This window comes from Taurulus bubalis (assembly GCF_910589615.1).
Source record: "Taurulus bubalis genome assembly, chromosome: 18".
In the NCBI taxonomy this organism is placed as follows: Eukaryota; Metazoa; Chordata; class Actinopteri; order Perciformes; family Cottidae; genus Taurulus; species Taurulus bubalis.
Window position 1 is genome coordinate 12400562 of NC_136606.1, and position 24056 is coordinate 12424617.

General features: G+C 41.0%; 1 protein-coding gene across 1 annotated transcript in view; it reads right to left on the reverse strand.

Moving 5' to 3' along the window:
- Positions 1–24056, reverse strand: part of cntnap2a (contactin associated protein 2a) — a gene marked incomplete at both ends in the record, with an annotated part of 347422 nt that overhangs the window by 18985 nt on the left and 304381 nt on the right. The window contains 6 exons of the mRNA XM_079234339.1: positions 348–481; positions 1492–1725; positions 5828–6064; positions 8672–8701; positions 10951–11169; positions 18521–18691. Coding sequence (XP_079090465.1) covers positions 348–481; positions 1492–1725; positions 5828–6064; positions 8672–8701; positions 10951–11169; positions 18521–18691 — 1025 coding nt within the window. The remainder of the gene's footprint in view (positions 1–347; positions 482–1491; positions 1726–5827; positions 6065–8671; positions 8702–10950; positions 11170–18520; positions 18692–24056) is intronic.

Here is a 24056-nt window from a genome sequence, read left to right on the forward strand (position 1 = left end):
CACACAAAGTATACGCAGCCACAATCACACAGTGTCACACACAGATCGATACATTCTCTCTGTTGCTATACTTAGGCTGTCTAGTGGAAGTGGATTAACAGTGGCAGAGGACACATCACAGCAGAAAAAAAACTGCTCTCCCATTTGACTCGATGCTAACAGTGGCTGGGCGTCAGTGGCTGGGCGTCATGCATGTGGATGGCAATCCCATGCGCTCCTTTGATTTGAAGTAGGATCTTGAAATTGAAGCATGAGTCTTTTGACTTCCGAGCATCGACTAAAAGCCTAAAATATGTGTTTGAGAGAGTGTGTGTGTGTGTGTGTGTGTGTGCACACGCGGTCTTTACCTGGATCGTGACGCTTCTGTCGACACGGGACATGTTAATGCTGTGTGGCTGTCCGTTGGCCAGGTTACGCTGGTCCACATCTATGGAAAATGGCTCCCTCAGACCTCCCAGGTTATACCGGACCTGTAGTGAACCTGAAGACATGCAGGCCAGTGGTTTGAAACACGGTCTGATTATATGAAACCTCCCACCTCTTCTTTCCCACCTCTCTACAATGGTTTAAGAGTGCGCTCTCTCATCAATACGTACCTGAAGTTCAAGTTCTAGTTTATTGTCATGTACTTTAAAAAGTACAATCGTACATGCAATGGTGCTCTAAGCCTTTTAAACTATATATATATATAAAATAAGAATACATAAAAGATGACAACAAGAAAAAAATCCTATAATAATAAATCCCTGAGAGTTATTCAAAGTGCTTGCTGTTCAATTGTCTAACTGCCTGGGGGTAAAAACTGACTTTGGAGCTCTGATGCTTTGAATAAATACAATATATTCTAAATAGTTCTCAAGGACTGGCTGCATGAATCATGATTGCTGATACGTCCATAAGTAGTTAGTGCATTGCTAATTGATGACACTTAAGACTGGCCATTTTGTAATCAATGTTGTTCATTATACCCTTGTTTTCCTACAGAAGTACTCCGAATTAACTGAAGTCAAAATGTAGTTTTCTTTTTGAAGTGACGGAACAAGCAGGGGTGAGGAATAGAGGGTGAGACCCTGAATGATTCAGAGGGCCCACAGCTTGACTGTGACTGAGATTATAGATATTGACCGTTTTAGGCTGAGTGTGCAGGGGGGCCAATAATCTATAGCAGCACCCCTAGGCAGTGTGGGTATTTTGTAGTTCTATTTTTGTGGTTGTGCACATTGATTTGTGAAACGCTAGATGGCACTGTCAATTTTTTTTAAACCTTATTTAATCAAAGCCCTGCCCGTCAGCTGCTCAGTGGGAGGCCGCTTACTGGAGAGGATTTTTGGAGATCATAGAATTTTTTCTAAACTGTGCTGCAAGGACAGCCACTTTAAAATGTACTTTGTAGCACTAACAAGCATTACTCTGAGCAGACCTCTCAGTGGGGAGCAACCACATATTGCATGTGTGTGTGTGTGTGTGTGTGTGTGTGTGTGTGTGGTTTACCATTCTGCCTTAAAACCACAGCCAGATAATCCTGCGTCTTGGAGCTGACGTACATCAGAATAGCTGGAGCGTTGGAGGTGCTGAAACTGAAGGCTACTTCCTCCTTTGTGAGATTCACTTCATGTGGCGTCAGCTGGTGCGTCATGATCTTTGAGTCTCTGCTGGCTCCTGCAACTGCTTCAGGCATGAAGTTGTACTTGACCAATGTTCCTGCCTCAAAGAAACCACCAACATCTGGGTGAGAGGGCAGAAGTATAGAAGAAAAACACATGAGCACACATGTTGGTGAGCACAAACAAATATGATACACGCTTGTCAATGTGTCTACGCCAATAGTAGAATTATCATATTCATATACCAGGGTTGCAAATTACATCCATTTGTCTGTCCAAAATGTCATCACCTCATCATTTTATGTGATGGAGATTTGTGTGAAATTGTCATAATTGGCATTTGATTTCTTGAGTTATAGTTTTTTTTTATGAGGTCAAAGTCAAATTCTAGAGATATTACATTCACGAGAATGGGAAAGATGTGAGGTCACAGTGACCTATCTCGTCAGGATGTTTGTGCAAAATTTGAAGACATTCCTGAGATATCTTGTTCACAAGATGGATGGACGTATGGGCGACTCGAAAACAACAACACCTCTGGCCACGCATGAAAACGCCCATCAAAAAGAAGCCACAAAAGAAGTGCACATAAACTCACACATGACAAGACACAACAGGGTAAACATATTAAATGGCAAGAGAGAAAAGCACACACACATAAATATGGCTGTGCTCGGGAGGTGCCGTAAAGTGGGTGGTAAATTGCTGTGCTCCGGCATCTGAAACCAAACAATACATTGTTTGCCAGTACATTAACAGACCTAATGGCATACTCCAGCCATTCCAGGAGGCTTATTGATTCATGTAATCAAGCATTAAGAAGATGGGGCCATATTTTACAATACTCCTGTTATGCTCCTTGTTTGCCTTTATGTGTGTGTGTGTGTGTGTGTGTGTATGCAGGCAAGCACAAAAAAAGGCACGATGTGCGTGAAATTAAAGAGAATGGTTCCAGGGAAAGCAATGAGGGTTGTGTGTGTACGAGTGCGTATAAATGCCACGGAGTATTTCTTGACATGTCAGCCATTCAGAAAATGTAGAACTAAGTCTCTTACGAGTGAAGGTTACTAAGTGAACACATTTACGCATTTTATTTTAATGCTTCACTTCATCCATCATCTCCTGCCGAACACAGTACAATAAATACTTCATGCTACATTTAAATTTAATACAAGGCTTATTACTAGAAAATGGGCAAGTTCTCTGACTCTTATTGGCGTTCAGGCAAAACCCTGCTTGCATTCAGCTACACCACCATTTTATCCTCTATTCTGCTGTGCACTGATATTGTTTCAAGCTTTGGAAGTCTGGGGAGACCCATTTTACCAATTGTTCTGCGTTAACCAGGCGAAGAGCTGGTGAAGTTTTCAAATAGCCTCCTTCTCACTTTGTCTTCTGACGCAGCTGCATTGTTCTGTCAAGATCCATGCTGCTGGGTATTAACTTAAATCAGACCAAATGTAGTATTTCTGTCAGAGCAGTGTGCTTGATTGGCGGCCACAGAAAAAACATTTACCTCATTGACATCTTACATTACATTTATTAAGTGTCAGGTTAGACAATGCATATTAGCTACCTCTTATACTCTAAAGTAACGTTTCATGAGTCAGTTAGGCAGCTTAAAAAACCTATATTTTATCAAGCCAGCAGACTGTCAATCCTCTCTAAATGCAAATAGCTTTGTTTAATCTATACACTTGACACCCTGGACATTATTGTATTGTATTAGTTTGTGTTATTACCTTGTTATTAGCCTTAATAGGCTACGTCTTTACAAAGAGCTTGTGCCACTGACCCAGATCTTGACACCTTCTTTACTGTTAAAACTATTCTTGCATTTTATCTGTATTCCTACAAAACTGTCGATTATGTGTAGCCTTTGTGGCTCAGCCTCCTCTGCCCCGCTGAAAAAGAGGAGAGACTCTGATTTGCTGCCCAGAGCCTCAGCAGCAACGCACACACACACACACGCACGCACACGCACACACACGCACACACACACACACACACACACACACACACACACACACACACACACACACACACGCACACACACACACACACACACACACACACACACACACACACACACACACACTCTCTCTCAACTGTCTGGAAGCAGTGAATGAGAAAACTTTACTCCAGGGCAAGGACTCTTTATGTGTGTGTGTATTTCATGTCAGTGTGTGAAGAAGTTTTGGAAAGGGAATTTGTGCAAGGATGCAAACCTCTGCAGGTATCTACGAATATGTGCGTGCGTGTCCGTGTATATGTATGTACATGTGCACATCGGCTCCATGTGACCCTCCAGGGCAGAAAAGCAGAAGAATGAGAGTGTGTAATAATAATACTGCAGGGTCCCCTGAGCAGTGTGTAAATATGGATACAATGGAAATGCACTATGCAATTATGGCTGGCTTCATGCATTTTTCACTCGCTGGGAGGACGGGGAGAAGTTCGGAAAAGGAAAAAGAAAAAGAAAACAGGAGAGGGGCAACTGGGAGAGGAGGGGAAAAAAAGAGAAGGGCCAGAGAAGAAACAAGGAGGTGGAGGAGGGGGAGAAAGAGTAAAAAGAGACGGAGAAAATGGAGGAGATGGAAAGGTACATTCAGAGTAAATGGTGGGGAGAAATAGCTAAAGGAGATGAAAGAAAAAGGCAGACGAGGAGAAGAGAAAAGCGGAGATGGAAAAGACAGAAAAGAAAATATTTTAGATAGACTGGACAGTAGCACAAAGCGAAGCAAGGAGAGGAAGCAGTGAGTCGTAGATAAAAGCGGAAGGAGATAGAAGGGAGATGAGAGAAGACAAGAAAAAAAAAAGGAAGATGTGTGAAGAGCGATGGGAAAAGGGGAACAAAAGGAGGAGAGAATAAAGAACACAAAGAAGATGAGGACTGGAAGCACAGATGAGTGAGATGGAAGAACGGAGGAGAAGGAAGAGGGAGAGGAAAGTCACATGTCATGCACAGGCACAAACAGACACAAGGCTGTGCCCTCTCCCTTTCTTTACCTCTCTCTTTTCTCTGACACGCGCACTAATACTTCAACACAAACACAAACACACACCCTCGCACAGACAGTAATCTCTGTTCTCTAAATCCTGAAATGCCTGATTGGTCATGACAGGATTCCGAGGAGGTCTTCTCATGCTTTACACTCGCATATCATCGCACACTGTCACCCTCTTCCCAGGCACACACGCACACAGACACACACCCACTTTGCTTTTCTGTCATCTTGCCCTCCCCCTCCTGCCAAGAGCACGGGAAAAAACACTATTAGGCTTTAGGAAACAAATTAATTCACATGTCGGGGATCAACTCTCTGACTGGGAGCTAGCGGAAAGCCTCTGACAGCACTGCTGCTCTCCTCCCCAGAGCATTTTATGAAAACTTGTTTTGGAACTTTAATGCTGCATCTCATCAATCCCTGTGAAACAAACATGATGTTGTAGCAATATGCAACAGTGCAGGAGCAGCGTTACACTGGGACATTTCTCATCCCTGAACATCCCTGAGCTATACCCACCGCTTAGTGAAGTGAAGTGACTTGTATTTTGTTTTTTAGTTTGATCTCTCAGCTCTGCATTTGCACAGTTTCAGCATTCAGTGAGTGCACACTTAAGTTCGGGAGAATTGGTGGGTAAGCACAATATCACTCACAATCGATGCCTTTTATCATAGGCACAAACACTTTCAACACCGACAGCTCCAAATTGAATAGGAAGTGAGGACAATCACAGAGCACAGCAAAAATCACAGTGGGTTGTCAGGCAATGACGCTCATTGAAACACAACTACTTCAGCAGTAATCATAGCAGTATTTGCCTCTGGCTTTGAGAACTAAAGAGGGACAATGCCAACGATAACGTGGCTTCACAGAGATGCCCGTAAAGGTGTTAGCCAAGCGATTATGACTCAGTTCGTCATCCTAAAATTTGAAGCAAAAAGGGAGTTTGTTCGGATTGAGGAAGGGAATGAAGGAAATAAAACCATAATTTATCTGCTACTACCTGAGGAAATTGCAAACCACCCTGCAGTGTTGTCAAAGGGAAAATAAAATCGGACATAAAATAGTTCCTGAAAGCCCACACGAAGAGAGATTGATTCGTCTTGCAATTGAAGTTTGAAAGATGAAGAGCAGCATGATGCATTTGAGGCATTCATAGTCCCCTGATCTACACATCAATAAGAGACTGAAAATGCCTCTCCCAAAATGCCTCACCTCTGGTGCAGAACGGGCCGTCATAGGGAGTGTCGGTGCACTCACACAAGTAGCCGTTGTATCTCTCCACACACTTCCCTCCGTTCCGGCAGTACATCCCAAAACTGGTACAGTGGCCTTGGCAACCGGGCTTGACCCCCGGCGTGACCTTGGCCCTCTCCTCCAGATCGAGGGTGATGCCGTTCATCCGTAGGGCTCGGATGCAGCCCAGGAACCCCCTCTGCCCCCCTGCAGCACCTGAGGAGCAAGGATGGGAGGGGTGGTGGTATCAGTGTAGCGAGGATATGTAGCATTGGGAGATTGAAAAAAACAAAAATACAAAGAAGGCCAAATGGAAGTCAGGGTCACAGAAGTCATTCTCAATGTAAGACGCTGTTTTAATCTCTTTTGAGAAACGTTAATATCCTACCGCCTGGAGGAAGCCACTGATGTCACGTTAATCGCTCCGACTGTGACGCTGTTCTTGAAACAACCTTCAACTCGTTTGATTTCTTTACTAATTAAAACAGCCTAATGAACACTGTGTCCTAATGAACATCTCACAAGTATACACACGCAAATGGATGCTTGAATGCGCGTAAACTACATACTAGAGACAAACACACACATTTAAAACACACCTCACACAGCACACCTGATGCGAACGAGTCAATACAAGCATTGATGCTTAGCCTTGGGGTGTCGATAGCCATTCCTCCAAAGTGCCTCCATCGTCATTCTGGCCCTGTACCATTGCAGTCTAACTACCCATTAACTTGGACAGAGTAGGGGTGTTAAATAGATTAATGTGCACCTAAATGACTATAGCGATAAACACACTCGTAAACATGCACCCACAGGTATATATTCAAACGTACAAAAGCACACCCACAGAGGACGGTTACACTGTATGTGTAAACACACGAGTACGGGCTCACACTCACGCACACCATCATTAACAAGAGCCGAGGGGCATTTTAGTTATTAAAATCTCTCAATTGCATCCTTTGGATTACAGAAAAGCATTCATTCAAGAAGACATGTTAAGGAGAACTTGAGCACACACGCAGATTTCCCCCTCCACGGCTGCATTCCCACGTACACACATCTGCTGGCTTAGCTGCACAGGTACAACACAGATCTAAAAGGATTACTAATACACGTACTTTGATTTACTACAGCCGATATATTATTCACATATCAGGATGCAGCAGGGCTTTCACACGCTTTCTCCACTTTCCATTCCCACAAAGGGTTTGACTTTTAGTACACCTGCTAATTAATCTATTTTGTACCACTGATTGGCTGGAGGTTTCTGCCACCTGTTTACCCAGGTCTAAATCAGTCTCTGATTAAACGGACAGCAAGCTCTGAGGCCTGCAGAGACCAGGGCGGTCACGTGCACAGGTACACACACACACATACACACACACACACACACGCACACACACACAGGTGCATACATGTTCTGTACAACTCACAAATGGTGTGCAATAGAGCCTGACTGATACTGACTGATATCGACGTTGGCTTCTCATAGAAATACACATTTTGGTCATTATGGCGGCAGACAGGCACAAATGTAATGCAGTAAATTGCAGCAATATTTTATAGACTGCATTTTTTAGTATGTGTACCTTCATTCTTACTTTAGGTAAATATATTTTATTTTATGTGTTTCTGCAAATTATCCTTTCTTGCTGCCAATGACAGATTTGTCTTTTTCTGAAACATCAATACCAATATCAACACCACAGGGTAAGACCCTACTGACAAAATACTGACATGGTTACAGAAATTCAGACACAAACACACGAGTCAAACACAAATGTAGTGTGCGTTTGCACCTATTTATTTATTGTTGTGATCAGTTTGGCTCAAGGGTCTGTTACCCTCTAATGATGTGCTGAGGAAACATTTTATATTCATTAGGCGATACACTGTATACACACCTATACACATACACACAACAGCCAAATTACCAATTAAAATGGTCAATACGTCATACAATGTAACCTTTTGACCTTCCCTGTGTGTTTGTTTTGTTGATACAAATTCTACATTACTGAGTAATGTTTAAGGGAAATGCACACTTAAATACTATATAGTGTGAAGAGAATGGACATACAGTGTGCATGTGTATGTGGACTGATCCAACCAAATGAAGTCCCCATTTTACACCAACTGGCTGTACATCTGCTGCACTGCTGTTCTGCCATTATCATTGTATGAGTGGTTTAATAGAACGGTGGTATGTCCTGTTTTTTTCTTCTGTTAGTCGGCCTGCTGTTCAGCACCGAACAGAAACCCAAAACAGTCTTTATCCATGTTTATTGGGGATACACTTTAGGATGCAATTTGTTTTGGTTTTAGATGGTCTAAATGTCATTTCAAAAGCCTTCCCTTCCCACCGGCATTTCCAGGAGGGAGATAATATCATAGAAATCCCATTTTAACCAGCCCAGTGCTTTATATCTGTTAGTTTACAGCATCTTCTCTCCCCCTCCCCTCCCCCGACTATCTCTCTGAAAAGGTCTATAATGGGCTAGCTTCTGATGGATCACTGCATGGAATATGTGTGCATTGCAATAATGCTGAATCTACAGACATTCCTCACACCTTTGTGTTAATATATAGCATGAATCAGAAAAAGGTAGCAGCACGAGTTCATGAGAAGTTACGTTTCAAAAGATTAATCGGGGCTAAACTCTAAACACAACTGACGTAGAGCTGCAGCCAAATCCGATCCCAAACCCACTCTGTTTGAACTGCAGGCGAGGTCCGTACACATGATTGTTTGTGAAGACGTTACGTCTGCATCAATGCCACAGAGACATTTCATTATGCTCATTAAATGTTACCTACTGTCTTGGCAGGTGAGCGAGGCGGGCTTCCCTGTGACAGATGTCGCACACATGCAGTGAGTGGAAACAAGCAAGATGACGATCCGGGAAGACAGAAAGAGAACAGTAGAAAAGAAGCACACAGAAGAAGTAGAAGAGAAAGACAAAACAATCCAAACATGAGAGAATTGAGCAAAAACATGCAAACACATTTAAAAAAGGTACGATGGCGTGCATCAATCAAGAGGGGAATTAAAAGAACAGATGGTGGCATTAAATTAATAAAATGTGGCAAGATTGATAGTTATGTGCATGTATGAAGTGAATTGGAGAGCTAAAAGTTAACAGTGTGAAGGAAATGACAGCAGGCGGATGGTATAACATTTACTCTCAGGGCCATTAGAGCAAATGAGCCACTGTGCAGTAAACACTAAAGCAATCAAATGCTTGATGAGGAGCATATTGATTGAAAAAGAGAGAAGGAGCTGATACAGCCCCAGATATGAGAACGAGGTGAGCAAAATAAAGCTCCCTGCTGTACTGCGTGATTATGGGAAATCATACAAACAGATCATCTGATCCGCTTTGAACTCCTTTTTAGGGCCTCTGGACTGCATTGTTTTTTTCCACCTCACTACTTTCAAACGGCCGCATATCAATCGGAGCCGACGTGTGAAGTGAGAAGGGGAAGAATCCGTTCAGACGAAATCCAGATGCCTGTGGGGCTCTCCTTACTCTTTTCAAATCAAACACACAAAGATGTCTATCTTTTCTGAGTGGCAGAGGCCAAATCTAAACCACTTCCCTTTAATGACAGGGTCACTTCCTTTGTGTCACTCTGTAACTTCTCAAAGCATTCCTCAAATGAGGATTAAGCAGGGATTAGAGATCAGATATGAGACAGTGCTGACACCTCAATGGCTGCAGGTCTTTTCCTGCTTTCTGTCTATCTTCCACTATCGCTTGAGTTTTTAGATGTGTGTCACACAGAGCAGGCCTGAGGCTCCTCCTGTCTTCCTACAGAAAAAACACACAAGGCTCTATCTGGAAGCCACGTTCACGGTCTCAAAGTCAGGAGTCGCACAGCAACGAAACCGTTCTCGCACCTTTTCCTCTGACTAAATGAAAGTACAAATAAACCGAGAGCCAAATTGGGACATAATAAGGTGAGGATGCTTCAGCAGCGTTTGAATCAGCAGAAGTGATGAGACAGTGAAATTATATTATAAACGGGGATCAGAGGGTTAAGGCTATCACATCGGGATGCCTGATTGGAATTTGGAACAATCTTTTTTGGGCAGAACTTTTTTTCTATGAGATAGTAAGAACTCTGTGATCCGCCTCAGCACTTTTCCTTCTATCCGCAAATCCCTGAAACTATTTTTGCCCTAGAGTTTGGTTAATAGCATATTGACAGCTCAGCACAAAACGCAGCATGATACAGAGATGTGAAAGCACGAGAGGAAAACTGAACATCTTCTGCCATGTGAACTGCTGATGAGCTTGAGACGCATTGGGTGGAGAGGAGGATGAAGGGAACTAACCAGACCTCTACAAAATGTCAGCACAATTGGTGTGATAATAAGGCTTGATCGGTCTGATACAGAATGTGTGTGCGGGATAGGAAAAGTCAGAGGGTGGATATTGTCCTTGTGCAATAATAGTTTCTTAATCCACAGGAATATAAATGCTGAGTCAAGGTATTAAAGTACAAAAGAAATGACCTCTGTAAGTGAATTCAGTTTGAGTCACACGCCCTCACAGCCAGCACAGAGGCTCAGTTTTAACTTTACAAAGACCACTTACATGGATTCATTTCTAAAGATGTGTGTGTGTGCTCATGTCTGCATATCATAATGTACACACAGAAATGTCTGTGTATATGTGTGCTGGATTAGTATGAACTTAATTAGCAGTGTCTGAGGCTAAGATGGACCGGAGCCTCTTTAGGAAAGAACCCAGTGGTTTTAAGTAAAAGCTGCCACGCCTTTAGCTTCTAAAACAATCAGCCGTCCTCACAGTGGATGTCTGCATCTGAGGGCAACGCGACTGGAAATAAAGACAGCACAGAACGATTATTAATTAAATTCAAGTACGATTACACGGTTGATGTGTACTTAGGCATTTGCCTTTCCACACATTAGAGCTCACAATTATGGTGCGTTTGTCTCCGCGAGTGTCCCTCCTACACAAAGCGGATATTACATGTTGAAATTGCAATCAAATGCGTGTACGAGAGTCATTCTTACACATAAGGGTTGGTAATTGTTGGGCTTATGTGGAAGAGTGTGTTTCTCTTACCCACGTAAAGTTGGCTGAACAGCTCTAGCCGTGTGTGTCCCTGAGCAGGAGCGAGCCGAGATGCCCGATATGTCTGATCCAGCTGGAGGACCGACTCTTTGACGTTTCGCTCGGCCACCACCAGATGCCATTGGTCGTCATTGAGGGGCGCGGCCGAATGCACTGTCAACTCCACAGGTCCGTTTCCAACATCAAAGGAGAAGGAGATGACTTTAGGAGCTGCATAGAGAGGGTGAGAAAAGGGTCAATTCACCTGGAATCAATGTTAAACCACAAGAAGCAAACGTCACAACTTTATAAAACCCAGTAACTCCGTTCTGTCATTCACCACTCTGCAGGTAAATATGCATTCAATTTCTAATCTAATGGCTCATTTGTTTCAAGGCGATTAATTTGGCTTGTATAGATTTCAGCTTTGCAATACACGACTGCTCACAGCTTTGGACAGGACTAATCTCACAGACAGTCGATAGATGTCAGGAACTGTTGGTTTTGCATGGCATACAGTTGCACCACAGCAGTTTTCATGCTTCAGATTTCAGCTTCTAGACTTTTTGAAATGTTCCTAGTTTTTTGGGGGGATGAAAGCCAAAGAGGGTGAGAAGAAACAGAGCGACAGTTGAAGATAAATGACAGAGAGAGAGAGAATTAATGAACAAAAAGGACAATTAATGCAAAATTAGAGCAAGATGGCATTGTTTCTCATTAATTTTCATCATCTTACAGTAAGTGGATTTGTGTGCGTGTGTTGCATGTTTTGATAGAAATGCCATAAAGCTGATTGCTTCTCCGCAGTTCAGTAGCCTAATATTTCAACAGAACAACAGGGGGCACTGTTATACCTTTTATGACTATGACAGGTCAAATGTTCAGCAATATTTCTGAATTACAGTGTGTGTGTGTGTGTGTGTGTGTGTGTGTGTGTGTGTGTGTGTGTGTGTGTGTGTGTGTGTGTGTGTGTGTGTGTGTGTGCGTTTGTGTTTTCAGACTACCACCTGTCCATTCCAGATGTTTTTGCTACTGCATTGGTGAGGTCACTGTCTGATGGATTTTTAACACTGTAGGGAACCGTCATCAATCTGTAAACTGTGTGATCACAGAAAAGCAGTGTGTGTTTGTGTGTTCTTATTTCAACCTCTGTCTCAATGACAGTCAGGGAAATGATGTCTACATGATGAGACATTTTAAATGTTATTTTGAGAAACTACTGACCACTACTAACCAAACATATAGTTATACAGCTTTACATATTAAAGCTAAGCAGCCTTTTCTCTTTTATGACTGAAAGACACTGTTGGTTTGGATCCACAATTGTATTATTAGAGTTATACGTCATTGTTTCTGACAACATATGCTGCATAATGTGTGGACCAATTAATGCTTGTCACTGCAAAATGTCAAAGGAATCATTTTTGCCTTGACCTATGAAGGGAATGAAGCAACAGTATGACAACAACAAAACCATATTATTTATGCTGCTGGAAAGATGATTTGCAACTGTCAAATTAAAACCCAATTTGACTCATTCCTTAATGTTTGGTACTACTGTGAGACTGCTGAATAAAAGCTGTATATTCTGGGTGGTGCCATATGGTGGTTACTGGCACCAGTGTGCTGCAGTCTTCGAGATGATGAATAACCACTTCCCAGCTTTCTATATTACTGCTCCATTAAGGCTTCATTAGGCTCAGATATTAGAGTGGATCATTGGTGGTCAATCAGGAAACACGCTGTATTTGTTCCTTTGCCCAATCAATATGCTTAGCCTTTTTTCTCCTTTTTATATCGCTTTTATCTGTCTGTTTCACTCCTCTTCCATTCTTCAAACTCTGGATTCCCTTCACAACACAAATAGTTCTTCTGTTGTCTTTGTTCTTTTGTTTGCTTGTTCTTTCTTTTCTTTCCCACATCCACACAGTCCCCTGTGTCTCTCCTCCCTTCCCCCTGCACTACTTCCTTCATTCTTTAATTTCTTCATCATTTGTTATTTGGTTTCTTAATTTTGAGCTTGGGTTCTTGCACTCACATTCCCCCCTCCCATCCCATCCTCCCTTCTTTCCGTCCCACCTTGATCCCTTTCTTGCAGACATTACACCTCCCGCTAGTGATGAGATACAAGTATACCAGAAATCATCTCAGCAAAAGCTTGTCTCTGGATTTGCTGAGTGCATTAACCTATAAGCTGTGAAAACGCTGAAACATTCAACTACCCACAAAACACACACACACACACACACACACACACACACACACACACACACACACACACACACACACATTTTAGTACACTGAATTAATGGCATCTCTATGCAGGGAGCAGGTCTGAAGGGCAGGGAGGAGCGACATCAGTTATTTTAAATGCTGAAAGAAAGCCAAACATATATCAGAATACCCCAATAGAAACAAAGCTCTAGCAATGCTGCTATACTAACGGCGAACGGCAGGCGAGTGTGTGTTTGATTGTTTGTGTGTCGTTTAAGCAGCACTGCAAAGCAAGATGGATGCCCTTCAACTTTCTTTTTTATACTCCATCCACCGGCAGGAATGAAAACTTAAGTACCCTCAGAGCACAGAGCTTGCCTCATCTATTGAAATAGCTGTGATGGATGTTAGACGTGTTAACGTAACGTCATTTTTTTGTGTGCGAGACACACTTGCATGTTGGCCTCGAGCAAACTAGAGTTTTTTATTCTCTTAGCTTTCTTTTAATCTTTCAAAATGTAGGCTTAAAGAGCTATGTTCTTGATTATGCTGCAGTCTTTATGTGAAAGATCCCTGATTGTGTGTCTGTGCATGTATGTGCATGTGTGTGTTTGGTTTAATCAAACATAAAGTATAGTTCTACCCGCTACCAGTCCCATCTGTGGAGACATTGCTACAGCTGTCTATTTATAAAGCATTGATAGGTCTATGTATTTGAATTGTGCTTTTGTATGTATTTTATTCTATTTAATGTATTTTGTATTATCTGGACCTTGAGTCTGTAATAAAGGTTTGATTGATTGTCTGATGTGAAATTTCATTTTACAGTTCATCTTGTTCTGATGGCTGGCAGTACATTTTCTCTGTGACCTCTTTTCTGTTATACTTGCTAATTCTTTGTTGTTTGTCTCATTTGCTTTGTTAGTAAGTATTTTGTTCTGTGCTCTTCGTCCATGGGAAGTTAGGAGATAAAGCAACTTCTCAAAAGCTAAACTCTTTGTGAAAAAAGTAACGTTTTTCTTATGCTCTCAGAAAAAAAAACATGTGTGCCCACAATGCAAAGAATCCTGAGTATTTATTGATGTTAATGTGAACACAGAACAGAGATAGTGAGATAAATATTCACTTCTGACAGTTTTTGAAGAAGCATCTGAAAAATACATCCAATGGGGGCTGGTTGCTTTCTTATTGGGTAAATAACTTCAGATAGCTTTACAAGTCATAGAGGCATGTGGCAACTTTAAAAAGCTAGAGATGCAAAGTGCTAAACTTCAGATGTAAACTTTGTGTCTGTCTGGTCTTCACATGAAAAAGGCAATGATACAATTTTATGAACTGAGGTCCGAGCGGGAAAGAGCATTTCCCAGCTGGATCCCAGACTGAAAGTGTTTATAACCTTTGGGCAAGACTATCACTGAAAGTGCAGCCTCTTAAAGACTCAAAACATGACACATATACTTCTCACTGAGCCACAGAGCATCACAGAAGTCAAGCCTTTCTGCATTTAGGGAGCTTTCTATCTGTCCACAATCCTGTTACCAGTCCAGTTCACATGGTCACACGCTGCCTCTCAAATGTGTCTGTGTCTACTTCTTAAGTTCAAAGCGGAGTAGAGTCCACTGATGGCTTTGAGTCTGCTGAGGTCACAGTGATGTGTGTTTTGTACAAGGGTGTGTGTGTGTGTGTGTGTGTGTGTGTGTGTGTGTGCGTGTTTTGAGCTCCCGCAATGGCACAGCTATGCTATTCTGGCCTAATGCTAGTTATTTCATACCCTGACTGGATTGTAGGAGATATAGTTTTTGCACCAGCGAGAGGGCCGAGATTATGTGTGTATTTGTGTGTGTGTGAGCGTGCATGTGTGTGCATGCAAGTCGCTGTGTGAGTGTGTGTGCGTGTAAACGTGTGCTGTGGGGCAAAACACAAGATGATAGCAAGGGAGAGAGGGGAGGAAATCGATGGGGGGCATTTTGAGAGCCTCGACACACACACACACACACACTCTATCTCCTCTGGCCTGCTGTGCAGCTGTGACAGACTAGGTACTTACTATATCTATGTGTGTGTTTTTGTGTGCACGTTTAGAAGACAAATACCAATCCCCTTCTCACTGTACTTGCATGTACAGTGTAGTGTCAGCACACTGTTTTTCAGCAACCAGAATAAGCGTGTGCATTGGTGTGTGTATATGGTTTTGTGCAAAACCAAGATTAACTGTAAGAAAGATTTGGGGAAAGAAAATGAAAAGCTTATGCAGCGTTTATAGGTCGCAAACCAGCTCAGAGAATGTCACCTTGTGTAACGGCTTTAGAAAGCACCTTGGCTCAAAAATCATCCGTAGACTTTGTGTCTATTCAGTGGGAGGCACTTGGAAACAAATTGGCGGGCCAGGAGCATTGGCAGAAAATGGTAAGTGAGCGTCTTTGACATCAAATGTTCTAATTCCTTTGAATCCCAATGAAATGCAATTAGTTATCTATCAACAGCCCTGCTGTGCCAGGAAACCTCTACACAATGTGATTAAATTGAAGCCCGAGATTTTTACATTCTTGATCAGTGCTGCTCCGCTAAGGCCACTGGGATGTAAATTTGAGACGTTGCAACAAGATCAGAGACACCTGCTACATGACATCAGTCATGAGTCTCTGAAAGGACTTTGAGAATGTGAAATGGGGTGGTCCAAAGCAATCACATTTTTTTAATATTTCAAACACTTTGTTCTTCTCTCTTCTGCAGCCATTTCTTTGAAAATACATTATATGGTGAAACAGAGATGTGTATGAGTAAGTCTGAAGTCTTTTAGAGTCTAAATGAAATCCAAAGTCTCTGAATAAAGTCTATGAGTTAAAGTCTGAGTCACGTATGAAGTTACTTAATATGTCTATGCCAACAGCACTGTCTCCTTTTGGATATTATATAGGAGCAGATGGTAAAGGGAACGATACACGGTTTGATGGCAACTCCGCTTGTTACTGTGTGTACAATGATCTGCTCTGTCCGCAGTCTCTCATCCAGCGCTGCTATGTTTACACAAGCACATATGTGTTCTTCATTCCTCTAAGTCTAAATCTCACACACTGTTCCTTTACAACTCACTTACATAGTTTTAAGCAAGATTCTGACATTGACCAATGTTTTCCTGTTTGGTGTTTGTAAGAACAGTCCGTAAGAACAGAATACAGTCAAGAGCACGCGTATGCACCTTTGAGTGCTGACATATTCATACAAAATAATTGGTTAAAGCGGTTTCTTCAGTTTTTCAGTTGTACAATATTGCATTATTTTCCAATCATTATATGGATCTTTTTGTAAGTATTCTTACGGAATAATTTCCTTACTTAACAAAGCATAATGGTATTTTACAATTATTTTTAAAACAACCTCTGAATGCAGTTTGGAAGCAAATGATTTTGTGCTTTGTAGATTATCTGTGCAGTTTTAAGATCAACTAGATCACAACATGTTAATGCAATTTAATGAACTGTTTGGTTCATAATAATCCGATCAATACACAATGTTTGTACCTCTCTTATTGAGCATGAAAATTGGATTAGTGTTGGTTTTATTTCCCCGTAGATAATGTACGGAACCACGAAAGAACAATACGCATGTATAGCGCTTTCTGAGTTTGTATTTCTCCATTGTGTGTGGTTTCCGACATTTAATTTGTGATCAATTGCCGTGCCCAGAAATGTATATTCATACACTCTTTCATCATAATCTTTACTAGATAATTGATTTACGGATTACCAAATATTACATGATAATTGACTTTGGTCTGTGCTGGACCCTCTTGAGACTAATGTTTGGGCACTTCAATGTCTGCGTGTGCAGCCTGATGCCCTTTCGTGTGGGTGGCACGGTTTACTTCTACTAATGAAGACTGGCACATGCCTTCAATTTGAGAAGACAATGGGATTAATCAATAGAAGAATAAAGGGAGGAACAACTCTGTGGTTTATCAACACACCATGAAAATGACATAGACTTTTCATAGGACCTTTCTCAAGAACAAATTTAGGAAAAAAACCTAAGGTGATATCGGTGAATGCGGCCCAATGTTTTCGGCAGCTACTCTTAATGGATACCATGTCAGTTTGACAATCTCCTCTTCTCACAGGCAGGGGTCGTCCAGGTCTTCTCCCTCACTTTCAGCCGAGGCCGAAGAGGGAAAACAGACCGTGGAGGCCCCCTTCACATTAGAGGCAATATCACAGTAAGTTTATGCTTTATTTCAGATTTCTCTCAGTGTGTTCATGCCCATCACTTTTTCTCTCTCCACTGTAAATCTGTCACAGCTCCGTACAACAGACTGTAGTTTTGACCTTCAGCACAAGAAGCTTGTGAAAGATAAGGTTTGCAAAAATAAGCAGGCAACACCTGTTATGCTAATGTATCAAATACACATCTAAATACATTGTTCCCTTCTCCTCTCAGTTTTCCAAGTTTAGCTACAGAATTTCAAATAAATACACTTTAGTGTTTAAGTATTTCTGTCAGCTGAGTTAACAAAATACAGACTGCAATTCAATATTTGAGATATTTTAACTAGTATAGTTTCTTTTTGACTGTGTGTGTGTTTTTTTACTTAATTACATTTTTAAATGGTTCACATATATGTTTTATGTGTATATGTGTCTTTGTGTGAAATAGTTGAGATGTGACAATGTGCAGGGACACAAATCCCCAAATAGTCACGGATTACCCATTTCACTGACACCACATTTTAGTTAAATGCACACATTTATAAAAACATACATACATATACATATATTTATATATATACATATACATATATATATATTTATATATATACATATATACATATATATATTTATATATATACATATATACATATATATATATATACATATATACATATATATATATATACATATATATATATATATATACATATATATATATATATATATATATATATATATATATATATATATATATATATATATATATATGTATATATATATATATATATATATATATAGAGAGAGATGTGTATCCGTGAGCTTGTGTTTTGTCAACCCTGAAAATGGGTGATTTGGTTAAACAGAGGTTTATAATGGACATAATTATTGCACACACCAATTACCTTAAATAAATGATTGCTCTCTCTTGCAATCACACAAAGTAGTGTACTATAATCAGTGAGGCAATTGACTGTTGCTGGTGTGTGCTTCTGCATCAATGTGTTTGTATGAGTGTGTGTGATGGCAGAGTGCACACGGCCCCATTACACTGGTGGATTCATCCTCACACTAGCCTAGATAAAGAGTCTGAGTAAGAGAGAGAAAACGAGGGACACACACAGAGATAAATGACTCCCATGCACACACACTCACTCAGATCTTACATTTGAGCTCCAAGCGAATGAAGTCGGTGTTGCCCAGGTTTTCCAGAAAGACGCCGTAGGGCGCACTGGTCTTGAAGTAGAAGGAGATGTCGGCGCTGGTCTCACCCTGGAAGGTGGCGAAGTGCAGGTAGGATGACGGGGTGGTGAAGGATGCAGCATTCCAGTAGTTATCTGTGGAAAAAAAATAGATAGAATCACAGCTCTCAACCACCCCATCTGGCATGGAGCTACTGTACCCTCCATCAGCTCTGTGGCATACACGATAAGCTGCAGACTAAATCCTTTGCAGCAATGGTTTTATTTCAAATAGTTACGTATCCTTTTTCATTTCATTCCAAAGGGCTATCAATCTATTCTAGATAAAACAGAGTTATCTCATGTCCATTGTCTAATGTGGCTCATTTAATATCTCCTCAATAAAATGATTTCATCAACTAAAACTCTTTTTCTGTGCAGGGGTTTTAACGCAGCCTGTAATTTCCTGCAACTTCAATGATACTCAATAGAAAGTCGATCATATCATAATAGCAGAGAGGGAGACTATTTTATTCTAAATGAGGACCTAGGAAGGGGACGAGGGTACATGAATAGAGTGCTGCGGGATCTTTGATAACAACTTTAATAATTACTTTTATGAAGCTAAACCAGCGGCTGCTAATGAAGACAAAGTAGCAGCACGCTAAACAGCTGCTGATGAATTATAGGACTGTGGCTGATGTCGTAACTTCTCTGCTGTCACCTCTCCTCTCCCATTGCCATATCCCCGTCTTACTCCTGTCACTCAAGGAAGATGAAGAGTAGAGAGGAAATTAGAGGACTCCCTACTTTGTTTGATGAAGATTTCGAGATGAAAAATGTGTATCCATTATGATAATTGTTGCTGATTAATTTCCTGCCACAACTAATCAGCTTATCATTTTAGCATTCCTTTGCTTCCTGTCAAGTGTGTGAGTTTACACTCTGTGAGTGCAGGTATGCACCAGTATCCATGCATCTGTGTGTGTTTGTGTGTCTCCTGGCTCAGTGCTATAAGTGCTCCCCAATGACAGGGCTGCGCTTCTCCCCTCTACTTCTTGCCTTACATCCTGTCACTAGGGGCAAGGGCAGATAGTGGCCAACCACACACGCACACGCACGAACAGCCCCCTGCTGATGCTGCCTTTGTGATTAGTGTGTTTGAAGTTGGAATACTCTTCATTTCTCAACGGGAGGTGCAGCCAATTATTGAACTGGGCTAATTGGGGCCTAGAAAAGGAGGAAGCCTGCAGAGGCGAAACAAATAATTAAGTTGACTATGATGCTCCTTAATAGAAAGAAGGCCCACATCGTTGGTAACACTAAAATGTACAATCACTGACTGATTACAAATTAAATGTTTTGCTGATTGCAACAACTGGAAGGTCTCTGACGTACAATAATGACGCTATTTCACAAAAAAATAATCAAAAAGTTAAAAATGCCTGCAAATCATTTGCTCAGTATTCTTTTGAGTGTACTGCAGAAACAGAATCAGCCTTCACAGTACACATATGACATCACCAATACAAACAACATAACAATGTCTCATGTGCCTGGATATCTATTTGTATGCACTGAATGAGACCTTAAGTGCTTCGAGCAAGAGAGTAAAAAGAAGGTTGACAAAGACATAGAAGCAAGAAGGACACAAAGATATAGAAATACAGCCTGAAGGCAACTCACGCTTCAGAAGAAGGGAGAGAGAACAAGAGGAAAAGAGGGAAGTGGGAGGAGGTTAGAGAGAACTGCTCAAAAGGGATTCTATGATGTGAGAAGCAAAAGGAGAACAAAACATTCGGGGGTTGACAGAAATCGAGTGTTGGAGTGGAAACAGTGTTAGTGGAATAAACATGGCAGCCAAATCATAAACCTCTGATTGCCCCTCTGCCAGATCCACAGATGCAACTGGTTGGCTAGGTTCAGTGGCACATGTATCTCTCCAATATTGAAATGTTTATCAAACAAATGTTTCAAAAACGGACCCAGCACAAAACTGTCTGACTGAGACGTCACACGTATTAAACTGCTATTCGTAATGCATGATTACTCACTTCAAGACAAGGCAAATTAACTTTACGCGAAAAATATATGGACCAAAGTAAAAGAAAAAAAAAGTTCTTTATATAAACTAAGCTAGCTGCCACTACAAAAAAGCCTTGAAATGAATTAATTGGAGTTAATTTGTGTGTTACTATAAACCTCTAGTGGGAAATCAAGCCATTTCCCACTCTTCATATGTATAAGCCTTACAGTACAAGCTTGTCAATGGTGACCAACGAGCACTTCAAAGACAGGCGGTTTTCAAATGGGATCTGTTACAGTTTTCCCAGAAAGACATTCTTCTCTGTCTAATTGGTTCCAAGGTGATGCAAATGTTGAAATTCACATCCTCTGTAGCCGCCGGAAATCTACTACACAATGATAAAAATTGCTAGACACCTCATTTATTGGAGAAGCAGAATAATGTTGGATTTGATTTCTTCTTTTTTAGACGAAATTTAGACCACATGTTTTACAGTCCATTGCTAGCCACCTCATTTATTGGAGAAGCAGAATAATGTTGGATTTTATTTCTTCTTTTTTAGACGAAATTTAGACCACATGTTTTACGGTCTAAAGAGTCTGTTGCTTGGTGGTAAGCTTCAACACCTTCAACCACTATTTGAAGCACTTCACAATCACAATGCACACTCAGTCTGAGTGAGGACTACAAAATCAACGTAGCAGACCAGCAAATGTGCAGAGCGATCAGTGACGTCTGGGAGAAAGGACGGCCATCAGTTAGCAGCATGTAATAATACAACATCCAGTGAGTGCCCACAACCCACATGCTTATGGAGGACACACATGGCCCAACAATTCACATTTTGTCAATATCAGCCGTGAAAGCATTTATGCTCGGGTCTGTTGGTGCAGTGACCATGAAGTTTAGAATGTAGCGGTGGTTCAATCTGCACAGTTTGAAGGCCGAAATAATGCGGGTATGTTAGACATATAGCTACTGTTTTACATTAATCCAAGGTTGGAGAAAAAACTCAATTTGGGAAAATGTTTTAGCCATGCTAGTAGTATGGCTCTATGAATAGCCATGTTGGTTCACTATTTTAGTCCAGAATGAAAAATCTCAACTGTTGGATGGGCTGTCGTGAAATTGAGTACAAACATTCATGTCCTCCTGATGAGTATTATACCTTTAGTGATCCCCTTAACTCCCCATCTCAGTTTGTCCAGTACCTTCAATCTAATAATCCCATGATTTTAGCTAGACTTATGTTCAGAGCTAATGACCATGCGTATGCTAAAATGCAAAACTAAAATAGTTAGCATTATACATGCGAGACATCAGAAGTAAACCAATTACAAAAGAACCATCCTTCAACCAGAAGACCCAAGTTAATCACCCATGAAGTGATCAATAAGTATAAATCATGAGCATAAGGAACAATTCTTCTCAATTTGTTTCCACTTCATCAGTATCTTTCTATCTTTACAGATACATGTTTTGACGTGCATGACATGGACATCTTTTGCACACATCGAGTCGTTTGACTGAAACCTTGTGTTGCACTAAAAACAGCTGCTGACCTCTAGATTAGGCCACCGGGACTCCTCAAGCCCACTGAACTGCAGAGTGTGACATGATGTGAGATACAATTTGAGGTGAAGTTTGGGGTCTGGAAGACAACTAGGTGATTCATCTGTCCATGCTTGACCAGATGGGTTACGTGTCAGTACCAGCAGAAGGTAAGGATGACTAACTGCACCTTCTCGGGTCATTAACAAGGACATTTTCAGGCGCACACACACACACACACACACACACACACACACACACACACACACACACACACACACACACACACACACACACACACACACAAAATACAGTAGATGGGTATACAAATGTACATTGTTGGATAGAGGCAGAATAGGCTACAATTACTGCCACAAGAGCTCATTTTAATAAACTCACTCTCACACACACTGCATGTACAGTACACAGTGTGTTATCACTAGATATGGACATTCAGGATCGTATTACTTATTACTCAGTTTTCTGGATCAAACACAAGCTGTGCCATCTCATTTTAACTTCCACTTGCCACTTATTCTGCTTCAGGTGCAACGTTGTTTGGTCGGGGAGGGCGACTTTAATCAGAGGACTAAGAATAGTGTCACCTAACATGAGCGACAGCAGCTCCAATCTTGGAAGGTGATGCATTTATGCCCCTAAGGGCATAGCTCAGATATAATTGTTCAAAACACTTGAACCTATATATCGTCCGGAAACTTGTGAAACAGCGGTACATCATGCAAATACTTCTTCCGCGCTCAGTTATCCAATTCCATTGAGACCTGTATTTCATCTCCTCTACGTGCAATTGAGCTCTCTGAGGCGTGTAATTTGATGGTCTATGTTCCTTATGTTTATAGTAAATACAGCATATAACACTTCAGGTAATTAGTTTGTGTCTGTCATTGGAGACCTGCAAAGCCTTCATCAATCTATATTTGTAATTAAGTTGCTTGTCATACATTTTTAGCACTAAACCTTCAGATATAATCATATAAATGGAGATATGAAAAAAGGAAAACATTGTATCAAAGATAGAGAAATAAAAATCAATTGATTCTTGTGTAAAAGGAATTGTGAGGAAGGAATGCATGAAAAATGTCTTCTTCATAAATGCAATGCTATGCTACAACTTTATGTGAAGTGCTTTGCTTACAACTGTGCAAATATTATATGATAGGATTAGTTATTATCTTTTATTTTCCCCTGGGTTTCCTGGAACTGACCTTTCCATGTGCATCTTTGTCCACTGTTTTTGATAACCGGTTTGGTCTATTGAATCACTAACATGGAGGCAGTAACTCATCTGCTTGTACTAACATGCATTTACAATATTATCATGTCATCATGTTAATGTTTTGGAGATCAGACTTTTGATTTTCTGTCGGGTTAGGCCTACAGTGCACAATGAAACCCTTCGATCAGACTTTAATTTAAATCAATAGTCATGAGTCCATACTTTCAGGGTCTACACACCAGAAAAAGCATGCTAGAATGACATCAATTACAAATACATGTTATGTGGGCATATGAACAGTGACAAATGGGTAGAGACCAATTCATTAGTTTTACTGATAGTGATAGTAACTAGTAACTATCACTAGGTGACCCTTGTAAGCCTTCATTTGGGGTTAGTCAGGAGGCCCAGCATGTCGTATAGCAGGTGCATTATATTAAAATAATGGAACACATGCTGCTTTGCGTCGTTTGCAGTCATTTATTTTCATTCCCATCTATTAAAATGTCCAAACCTTTTAAACATCAATAAATGGGACTAATTCCTCTCTGTCTGCCTGTATATGCTTCCATTAAACTGACCATGGAAATGAGCTTCATTAATGCTTGAGCACGTATACATACACACACACAAAGTTACACTCTTACTTGCTCTTGTGCCCAGCACAGAAAGACAGAGGGAAACACACACACAGAGCGCATGCACAC